Source organism: Aphelocoma coerulescens, chromosome 7 (assembly GCF_041296385.1).
Source record: "Aphelocoma coerulescens isolate FSJ_1873_10779 chromosome 7, UR_Acoe_1.0, whole genome shotgun sequence".
Classification (NCBI taxonomy): Eukaryota; Metazoa; Chordata; class Aves; order Passeriformes; family Corvidae; genus Aphelocoma; species Aphelocoma coerulescens.
In genome coordinates this window covers 16,366,517-16,377,612 of record NC_091021.1, presented here as the reverse complement: position 1 = coordinate 16,377,612, position 11,096 = coordinate 16,366,517, and the positions used below count along the sequence as shown (strand labels likewise).

At 38.0% G+C, this 11,096-nt stretch overlaps 1 protein-coding gene across 20 annotated transcripts in view; it reads right to left on the bottom strand.

Moving 5' to 3' along the window:
• The window catches only part of LOC138112916 (titin-like), a 241,572-nt gene that overhangs the window by 45,876 nt on the left and 184,600 nt on the right, over window positions 1–11,096 (bottom strand). For all 20 annotated transcript variants that reach the window (XM_069020545.1, XM_069020525.1, XM_069020531.1 and 17 more), the window contains 21 exons: window positions 10,760–11,080; window positions 10,368–10,652; window positions 9,861–10,160; window positions 9,242–9,544; window positions 7,917–8,192; window positions 7,502–7,801; window positions 7,109–7,411; window positions 6,573–6,872; window positions 6,158–6,445; window positions 5,769–6,065; window positions 5,377–5,679; window positions 4,978–5,283; window positions 3,917–4,204; window positions 3,523–3,813; window positions 3,141–3,428; window positions 2,384–2,974; window positions 2,186–2,290; window positions 1,497–1,694; window positions 1,111–1,407; window positions 404–991; window positions 8–310 (listed from right to left, as the gene is read on the bottom strand). In XM_069020545.1, coding sequence (XP_068876646.1) covers window positions 8–310; window positions 404–991; window positions 1,111–1,407; window positions 1,497–1,694; window positions 2,186–2,290; window positions 2,384–2,974; window positions 3,141–3,428; window positions 3,523–3,813; window positions 3,917–4,204; window positions 4,978–5,283; window positions 5,377–5,679; window positions 5,769–6,065; window positions 6,158–6,445; window positions 6,573–6,872; window positions 7,109–7,411; window positions 7,502–7,801; window positions 7,917–8,192; window positions 9,242–9,544; window positions 9,861–10,160; window positions 10,368–10,652; window positions 10,760–11,080 — 6,531 coding nt within the window. The remainder of the gene's footprint in view (window positions 1–7; window positions 311–403; window positions 992–1,110; window positions 1,408–1,496; window positions 1,695–2,185; window positions 2,291–2,383; window positions 2,975–3,140; window positions 3,429–3,522; window positions 3,814–3,916; window positions 4,205–4,977; window positions 5,284–5,376; window positions 5,680–5,768; window positions 6,066–6,157; window positions 6,446–6,572; window positions 6,873–7,108; window positions 7,412–7,501; window positions 7,802–7,916; window positions 8,193–9,241; window positions 9,545–9,860; window positions 10,161–10,367; window positions 10,653–10,759; window positions 11,081–11,096) is intronic.

Below are 11,096 nucleotides of genomic sequence, written 5' to 3'. Positions count from 1 at the left end.
TACTGACAAGCAACATCTCTGCACAGGACTGAGTTTGAAGTATCGCTTGGTGGTCCAACTCCAGCTCTATTTTCTGCACTGACACGGAATTCATATTCATTTCCTTCCAGAAGACCAGTTACTTTGCATCTAAGATCTGAAACTGGTTTCTTTGTTGCTCTGACCCATCTTAAACCTTTCTTTTCTCTTCGCTCCACATGGTAACCTGTGATTTCACTTCCACCATCATCGACTGGCCTTTTCCAGGTAACTGTGACAGTATTTTTAGTCACATTTGTTACTTCTGGTTTTCCAGGAGGGCCTGGAGGACCTGTTCAGGCAGAAAAAAGTATAGTTAAACCAAAAATCAAGTCTTTAAAAATTAATAAAACCACACTGGAATCTCTTAGCTTGTACTACTTACCAAATCTATCTACCATTTTAACTGGTTCTGATTGTACTGGTTCACCCTTGCCATACTGATTTACTGCTGAGACACGGAAAACATATTCATTTCCTTGAATGAGCTTGCTAACAACATGCCTACAGCTCTCAATGTTTTCAGCAACCAATGTCCAGAGCAGTCGACTAGTTTCTCTCTTTTCAAGAATATATGATTTCACTGGTGATCCACCATCTTCTGCAGGAGGTGTCCATGTAAGAGTCGCTTTTTCTGCTGAAACATTGCTGATCTCAATAGGCCCTGGAGGTCCTGGAATATCTAAAACTTTCACATGTACACTCTCCTGCTTAGTGCCAAAAGGATTGGTTGCAGTGATTGTGTATTCTCCAGAATCTTTTCTGGCTGCATATTTGACACTTAGAGTAGAAGAAGTTGGTTTGGTCTCAATGTGCACAAGCTCTGAAGGTCTAAAATCTTTTCCAGCTTTTGACCATGCAGAAGTTGGAGGTGGTTTGCCACGGATACTAATAGCAGACAGTGTGATGGTTTCCCCTGCTTTTACTGTTAAACCTTCCTTCAAAGTAGGATCCAGAACAATGCTTGGTGCCTCTGTCAAAACAAAGACAAAAAATACTGATTATTACAACAAGAACACAGGGATAAGAAACAAAAGCGATTTGATATTAATTATTCAATAAAATTCTACCTTTTCAATGCCATCTACATACCGTACTCATCCTTGCAAATTATGGTTCCTGTGGATTCAGATGGAGGACTGATAGCTCCAGCGGTGTTCTTTGCTCTAATTCTGAACTCATATTTGCAGCCTTCAGTAAGGTCAGTTACAGTAAATGCACAGTCTGGAACATTCACATGATTAGCTTTTGTCCAAGTCTTTTTGGGTAAATCACGCTTTTCAACAATATAGCCAGTTAACTTATGTCCACCATCATATTTTGGTTCCGTCCAAATGAGTGTTACTGAGTTCCTGGTTACATTGATAACTTCAGGTTTCCCAGGAGGATCTAGAAGAAAAAATAGCAAGTCAAATAGCAGTCAAAAAAAAGCTATTTCAAATTTCAGAATTTTCCTTTTTATTCTCCTGATGACTTACCAATAGGATCAAGTGCCACAACTGGCTCAGATGGAAGACTTGGTTTACCTACTCCAGCCATATTGATTGCCATTACTCTGAATTCATATTCCAGACCTTCAGTTAACCCTGTCACTCTGAAATCTTTCATTCTTATTGGAGTTTTATTTGCTCTCTTCCACAGAAGACTATTTCTTTCTTTAACTTCAATGTGATAACCTAGAAGATAAATGATGAGATGAAAATATGGGGAGGGTTTCTAGAAATCTCAATTTCTCACAGCACTGTGAAACATCCTACTGCCCATATTGCACGTTGCATACACTGTGCAAGAGGAGCACTGAAAACCAGATTAAGAAATGGATGTGAACATACACAACAGATGTATGTAATTGCAATGATGAGATGTTCATAAATGCAAATTGCTGATTTTATAGACCCAAGTATTGTCACATAGAGGTGAGTTTGGTTTTATTTCTTTACATTTTTTGGTTCTGAGCAAAGATATTGTTTCTCAGTTAGTATTTTCCCAAAATTTGAGTTATTTCTTAGGAAGTAAACCAGTAAAATCAGTCAATTAATCAGTCAATCAATCAATCAATCAATCAATCACTTAATTTAGTGCATAAACACCTGTTACTTTCATCTTACCTTTTCACAGAGAGAAAGAACTATTAACTGAAATACTAGGGAGGTTTTGGGGGATGTACCTGTGATTGGTGAACCTCCAGTTCTTCTGGGATCAGTCCAAGTCAAAGCTACAGACTCATGCCGAACAGCAACAATATTGGGAGGTGGAGGAGCATCTGGGACATCTAAACAATATTGAAAAAATGCAGTAATGTTAAAAATTATTATCATCTCTAAAATAATTTTTTTAGATTTCAAAAATTATAATGGATACTTACCAAATGGATGTTTTGCAATGACAGGCTCTGATTTAAGACCTTCCCCTACTCCATACTTATTTTCAGCCCTGATCCTGAATGTATATTCATTTCCTTCATGAAGTCTCGTAACTCTAAATGTGGTTTTCTGGACTGCAGAGGCACAAGTTACCCACTTATTGTTTACATTATCTCTCTTCTCTAGAACATAGTTAGTGATTTCTGAACCACCATCATCTTTTGGAGGGCCCCACTTTAAGGTTATGGCATCGGCTGTGACTTCTTCAAATTTCACCGGACCTGTTGGTATGCCAGGTTTACCAACAACTTTCACAAAAATAGTGCCTTCCTTGCTGCCAGCAACATTCTTCAGAGTTATTGTGTATTTCCCAGCATCAGCTTTCTGGCAGTCATGTACTACAAGAGTGGTGTTAACTGCTGTAGATTCAAATGCAACTCTTCCACTCTCAGTAATTGCCTGGTCTTCATCCTTCTTCCAAGTTACGGTTGGGACAGGCTTGCCTTTCATAGGGATTTTAAGACGGAAATTGCTACCTTCTTTAGCTGTATAACACAAATCAGGTAGATCTCTTAAGTCAAGTTCAGGTGCCACTGTAAAAAATGAAAGAAACCAGTTATTCCACTATGCATAAACTCTGTTGTAAAATGAAGATGCTGTTTTAAAGGTGTCTTATTTCTATATATACATAGTAATGATAGTATGCATAAAACATAATTTGGGTAAGTAAAGCATTGAATTAATGATCTTGCTTCTCACCAACATCATCTCTTGCTACAATTGTGATCTCTGATGGAGTTCCATATCCAGCATCGTTTTGAGCCCTCACTCTGAAAGTGTATTCTTGTCCTTCTTTTAAGTCTCTCATTGAAAAATGGAGGTTCTTTCCCCGCATGACTTCTTGCCATTTATCTTCACCAATCAGGACCTCAACAATATATGCAGAAATACGGCTTCCACCATCACTGATAGGTTTCTTCCATACCAAATTGCATGAGGATTTTGTTACAACTGAAGCTTTTAGATCCACAACTGGCCCAGGTGTTTCTAGAAGGAAGAAAAGCACAGTAAGTGTCCATTCAAGCTAAAAATAAAAATTATTTTAATTAAAAAATAGGTGAAAAAGATTCATTTTTCCTACCAGAAGCTTTGACAGCATCACGAGTTTCACAAGGATCACCAATACCATATTCATTTTCAGCAAAAACTCTGAAGAAGTAAGATTTGCCTTCTTCTAAGTTAGTTATCCTGTAGCTAGTCTTTGGACATTCTGTTGTTACAGTGGACCACGACTTTCTTTCTGCATCACGTTTTTCAACAACATAATTTGTGATTGGACTGCCCCCATCTACTAGAGGAGGTTCCCATGTAATGAAGGCAGAATCTTTAGATGCTTCCTTTACAATCAGGTTAATAGGTGGGCCTGGAGTATCTAGATAAACACAACATCACCATATTTGATTTAGTAACAGAATTTTAAAAACCAGTTAAAAAGTTAACAAATATATTTTAATGGGGAGAGCCCTGAGACTTACCAAGTACTTTTACAACAATGGTGTATGCCTTTTTGCCACAGCTGTTCTCCAGACTGAGGACATATTTCCCAGCATCATATTTATTTACATTTTCACAACGCAGGAAGGTATCAAAATCAGTTGACTTGATGTCTAATCCTTGTCTATCTCTTAGGTTGGCACCCACTTTAGACCATGAAATCTTAGGAGGTGGACGTCCTCTTACTGGCACGTAAAGTCTCATTGTGACTCCAGCACGCAACACAAGGACTTTCCTTAGTTCTGCATCAAGTTCTCCTTCAGGTGGAACTGTGTTTAACAGAAAAACCCATGTAATTAAAGCATCATCTTTAAGACTATCATAAAAGTTACTGTGACAAAAACTCCCTTTTTACTGACATTTCAACTTGACTAACTCAAATTTTCATGCCCGTGATGATATTAGTGTCCTGACTCCTGTTTGAAGGTGATTTGCAAATATGCAATTTTTTTGCACTGATTTCACATCCTTTTCTTTTTCTGCCTTTTCCACCATTTATGTTAGAAAGGCTCCTAGTTTCTCTAGAATTCAAAGGAGTTTCAGAGCCTCCTGGACTCTACTGCTTTTCTTCAAAAAAGACAGTTTTGTGAAGCAATTCTTTTGTACATACAGCAAAATGCATACAAAAGCCAGCATGTCTCTTAAGGAGTAAGTGTCATATAATCAATCACACAGCTGCTTAGAATAGTAATCTTGGCTTCAAATTATTTAGAGGATATGAAGTTGACTGAAAGTTTTAAGAAAAATGAGAGATCTGAAAATTCTAATTTTAGGATTAGAAAAAGAAAAAAATCTTGACTATCCAGTGGGAGGCAGAAGGCTATAAAGCACACAAATGAAAAAGGCAGACACCAGCCAAATTCTATTCTGTTCCTAACTGCCCTGTTTTCTTCCAAATTAGCCACTGTTAGCCCACATTTTTTGACTAAAAACATGTTCCAAATTAATCTGCGCCTGTGACCTGTGACAAAGTGTGTCTTTGAAACTCATCCCATAAATTGAAACAAAAGTCAACAAGGCAGTTTGTTTTCAGTGAACATACTTAAAATGTCTTTGGCAGTGTGTTTATCAGGAACATCACTAGGATCGCTGTATCCAATCTTATTGACAGCATAAACACGGAACTGGTACTCTGTATCTTCCATCAGCCCTGTTACCACAAATTGTGTAGCCTGTAAATTCTTGGGTAGATTGCATCTGACCCAGTTGTCTGTGTCAGCTCTTTTTGATTCCACTAGATAACCAATAATAGGGCTTCCTCCATCATATGCTGGTTTGCTCCATGACAGGCTTATTGAATTGCGTGTAGTATCAACCACTTTTGGGAAAGCAGGTGGGCCAGGAGGATCTGGGAATTAAAATAACATTAAGTTAGCATACTAAATGCGGCATGATGGTATTTGGAAATAATAACAGAAAATATCTGAGACTTTTAGCTTACATTGAGGATCACGAGCATACACTGCTTTTGATGGTGCACTAGGCTTGCCAGGTCCAGCCTTATTCAATGCTATCACCCGGAACTCATATTCTGTTCCTTCTTGGAGTCCAGTAGCTTTAACCGTTCTCTCAATGACAGGCTTTCTGGTAACTTTCGTCCAGTTAAGAGCCTTCGTTTCACGCTTCTCAAGTATATAACCAGTTATTGGGGATCCACCATCACTAGCTGGTGGCTTCCAGCTAACAGTCATAAAGTCTTTTGTTACATTGCTAATTACTGGTGGATCACAAGGTCCAGGTACATCTGTGGAGATTTATTTGAAAATTATGTTCACATTCATAGGTGTAGACAAAAACCCAGTGACTAATGAAACTATTCCACAAAGCACTTACCGTATGGATTCTTAGCAACTGCTGGTTCAGTTAAGATGGGGTCTCCAACACCGTATTTGTTTTCAGCACAAATGCGGAACTGATACTCATGTCCTTCTATTAGTTTCTCCACTGTGCAGCTTGTAATGGGTACATTAGCACTGACTTGGGCCCAGTTAGGTCTGCTTGTTTCACGCTTATCTACAATGTAGTTAGTAATTTCTGAACCTCCATCTTCCAGAGGAGGCTCCCAAGAAAGCATTGCACGATCTGCATACATATGTTTGATTTTGACAGAGGCTGGTGGGCCAGGCTTATCTAGGACGATAAACATCACATTGTTATAGTTCCATCTCTTGCTATATTATTTAATTAGAAATTTATTTATTAATAGACAGTCTTTATCTTACCAAGTACTTTAAGCCTAATGGTTGCTGACTTTGATCCACTTGCATTTTCAGCAGTAATAGTGTAGTCTCCTGTTTGCTTCCTGTTAACACTGAACAACTCAACTGTAGCAAGATTTCTCTTTGTGGTGATCTTAACACCTTCAGATGGCTTTAAAATTTCTCCTTCTTTCTTCCAGGTGATTGCTGGCATTGGTTTGCCATATAAATTTGCCTCCAGACGCACATTACTTCCAGCTTTTACTGTAAGCTGTGATTGCATAGACAGATCCAACTCTATTCTGGGAGGAACTGAAGGGAAAGAGTCCAAGAGTTAATCAATCTAGTAAGTGATAAATGTCTCATTCTTCACATGAGTGTTAGTTCCCAACATGTACAGACTCTTACCAGAACTATCAAATGCTTTTACATTTCTTACCATTTTCTGGATGAATGGTCACTGGATCAGAAGGTTCAGAAGGTCGGCTAATGTTAACTGCTGTCTTGGCAATTACTCTAAATTGGTACTGAGCATTTTCTTCCAAACCAGTCACAGTGTACTCTTCTAGGGGTATTTGATGTGGAGTTGTATTGCACCGAACCCACTTATCACCAGGTAATTTGCAAGCTTCCACAAAGTAGCCAATAAGTTTGCTACCACCATCATGCTTTGGCCTTGTCCATACCAGTGATGCAGTACTCTTAGTGACATCAATAACTTCAGGTTTTCCAGGGGGATCTATGGCAAATAAAAACACATTAAAGTATATTTTCCCAAAAATGAGTTAACACATTAAAAAATGGCTTTAATATTACTGGATCCTATTTACTGCATACCTAGACAGTGCAATCAGAGTGAAGTCACAATAAACATGAAAATATAAACAGAAGGGAAAACTAAAGATCAAATAAGTTGCAGATAAACTGAAAATTATCATAAAAGCAGTCTGTTGCAAAGTATTGGTATTGGCTTACCAACTGGTGCTCTTGCTGTGACAAACTCAGTTGGTTTACTAGGTTTACTTGCTCCAGCTCTGTTCAAAGCATAAATTCTGAAAGTATACTCAAGACCTTCGATGAGGCCCACACAAGGGTATTCTGTGGAGCGCACAGCTGTGTCGTTAGCTTTCACCCACAGCAAACTGTTCCTTTCTTTGCGCTCAATGAGATAACCAGTAATTGGACTGCCTCCATCACTGTCTGGTTTATCCCAAGCAACAAAAATGCAGTCCTTATTGACCTTGGTAATACGTGCATTCTTTGGTTCACTGGGAACATCTAGAAAGAAATACAAAGATAGATATAAATTGTATGTTTTCTTACTAGAAAGATTAAATAGAGAAATGCTGCTATCAAAAACTGGCATACCAAATGGGAACTTTGCGATCATCTTGCCAGAAGGAAGTGGCTCAGAAATCCCAAAACGATTTTCAGCACGAACACGGAACATATACTCTTCTCCAGGAATCAGTTTTCCAATTCTGCAGCTTGTCTTTGTGACAGAAGATAAAGCTGTTACCCAGTCTCCTCGGCTTACATCACATTTCTCAACTACATAGTTTGTAATGTTGCTGCCACCATCTTCAAGAGGTATATGCCATGAAAGAGTGCAAGCATCAGCATCTATTTCAGAAATATCAAATGGAGGCTGTGGCGGACCTGGTTTATCTGCACAAAACAAGTATATTAAGAAAAAAGGGATGAAAGAAGATTACAACCACTAGAATATACTAAAACCAGCTTTATATAAAGCTGGACTGAAAAACAACCAAATGGAACATACCCATGACTGTCACTCTGATTTTCTGACTATCAGTACCAGAGCTATTTTCTGCAGTAAGAGTGTAAAAATCAGTATCTTTTCTAGTCACATCCTTAATGATAAGAACAGAAGACTTTTCTGCTTTGTGCACAGCAAGGCGACTAGATGTAACTACATCTTGATCTCCTTTCAACCATTTACAGACTGGCTGAGGCTTCCCATATACATGAGCTTCAATTCTCAGTTTCTTTCCAGCTTTAATGTGAACATGATCAGGCATCAGAATCTTAGGTGGGACTGTAAAAACAAATCACACACAGGCAAATAAATTCAACTTCTGTGACATATTAAATTACTTTTTCTTATTTTTTCATGTGAAACTTCTCTGCTTCTCTCTTAAGTGGAATCACCTGTAGAAATGACTAGAAAATCTTTAATTTAGGTTCCTCTTATGGACAACTTCAGTTTCTGCAGGTGACAATATCCATTTCAGTCTTACTTTTACATTATTGTACAGTTTATAAGAGAATATTTATGAATTTGGATTGTTTTCACACACATTTATGTAGAAATTTTTGCACTACTAATGCATGAAATATAAATCCTCTTTTTATCTGAAACCAATAAGCAAAATCACTTATTGCTGACTTTCTACAAGACAAACATGAAAGAGAAGAAAACTGAAGTTGTCACTGAGATAAACTTGCTTGCACAGTCAATCTTTCTGTATCCTTGAATTATTTTTCTCCTACTTCTTTTTTTTTTCCAAAAGAAACCTGACAGCATGTTTAGTGTACTTCCTTCCACTGGCTAGTTTTTGTTCTCCTATTTCTGTACTTCTCTCTTTCTCTTCACACGTCCCAAATTAAGAAGATTCTACTAATCTTGCCCTTACCCTACATCTTCATGTGCCTCAAGAACCCTGCCACCTTAGATAGGCTGACCTGTCCTCCCTGATTTTTGTTTATATTCTCAACCAACTTTACAATATAAACCACTTATTTTCTCTTATATTAAAACAGCTCCCACTTTCCCATTTATCTCTCAAACTATGAGTCTGACACTTTTTCTCTTTCATTTAAACTTCATTGAAGGTATTTGTTATTTCTCCCTAATTCTTATCTTCTGGTTCCAACTGAAACCATACCTGAAAAATTATTTAATAGTTCTAAATTAGTGGTCAATTCTCACTTTTTTTCTGATCTGTCAAAATATTCAGTACAGTTAATCACAATCCTCCAGATATCTCCATAAAGCAAATGTCTTTCTGTGACTCAAAGAACTGTATATCTCGCTCATTTAATTATTAAAGCAGTATATTAGGTGGTATTTAAATTGTTACTTACTGAGTTGTTCTTTAATTTCATATTCTCCCGCAGCTTCTATTGGCAAGCTTACTCCTACAGCATTTCTAGCTGCCACTCTAAAGTTGTACTTCTTTCCTTCTTTCAGACCAGCTACAACAATGGAGAGATCTTTAACAACTGAATATTCTGTCCAGCGATCTGCTGGTTGATCATGCTCTTTATAGCTAACAATGTATCCATCAATTTTAGAGCCTCCATCACGAAGTGGCGGCAGCCAGCCTAAAGTAGCACTATTCTTTGTAATTTCAGTAACTTCAAGTTTTCTTGGTGGATCAGGTTCACCTTTCAGGGGAAAAAAGAAAGATGGTAAACATTGAATTTCCAAGATTTTCTTACTCTTGAATATTGGATGCTATCCATGCTAATTCAACAAGGACAATACAGAAATGAGCGAAACTCGTAATAATTTCAAAGGTACTATATTCATTGGTCATATTATTTGAAAGAAACTGACACAGAAATACTTATTTTTATCCTTGAGTAGTTAGCTCAATTTAGAAGCACTAACTCAAAAATTGCAAAATCTCACTAAAATTAGAGAAAACCAAACAAAATATCCATGAAGGCAAACATAAAATATACATGAAGGCATACTCACTTAGTGGATCTGATGCTAGAACTGGTTTTGGTATGTCACTTGGAACACCAGACCCATATTCATTTACTGCTGTTACTCTAAAGAAGTATTCATTTCCAGGTACAAGATTCGCTATTTGGAAACTAGTTTTCTTTAGTTCTGCTGTGACTGTTGCCCAGGTCTTCCTGTCAGCCTCCCGTTTCTGCAGGATGTAATGAGTCACTGGGCTACCCCCATCATTCTCTGGAGGTGCCCATGAAAGATGGCATGACATCTTGGTAACATCTGAAACCTTGAAGTCTGACACAGGTCCAGGAGTATCTATGAAGAAATTTCAATTTATGTTAGTATTTTCTTCTTTAGTAAGTAAAAATTAAAGGGGGCTAAAAGCTTTCTACATGGAGGGAGTTAGTGTTAGGTGATACAGTTGTGCTCAAAAACTGTCATACCTGGGGGTCATAAATATTCCTGCAAGAATCATTCAAAACATTTATAAAATTGTCTTGAGGTATTTCTCTCATTACTTACCCAGAACTCTGACGTTCACAAATACAGCCTTTTCTCCAGCTGCATTAACAAGTGTCAATGAATATTTGCCTGAGTCATCACGTGTTGAATCGGGAATGACACAGAAGGCCATAGTGTCAACCAGATCAACTTGTCCTTTTCTGATAACATTATCAATGCCCATTCTCCTCCAGGTGACTTTTGGTGCTGGGCGACCCCTAATAATGGCAAAAAGTCTAATAGGGCATCCTGCTCTGACTGTGACTAACTTTCTCATGCTTGCATCCAACTCAATCTCAGGAGGTTCTGAAAAACAAAGAAATAAAATGCAAGGTTTTGCATATGAAATGAAATAAGCCTAAAGCAAATAAAGGTTGTGTGTAAACACCTCAAAAGAGGATGGGAAAACTCACCAAGAATTTCCTTAGGAGACACAGCTTCTTTCAATTCTGCTGGTCGGCCAAGGCCAACCTGATTTTGGGCAGAAACCCTGAACTCATACAATTGTTTCTCATCCAGGCTGGTAGCTGTGAATTCTGTATGAATCACTTGAGCAGCAACATTACATCGTTTCCATCCTGCTTCAGGATCAGCACCCTCAACTTTTGGTCTCATTTCCACAACATATCCAATAATTGGAGCACCACCATCATACACTGGTTTTCCCCAGCCAAGGGTTAAGGAAGTCTTTGTGCTATCAACCACTCTCAGGTTTGTTGGAGGACCAGGTGGTTCTGCAAGACAATAAAA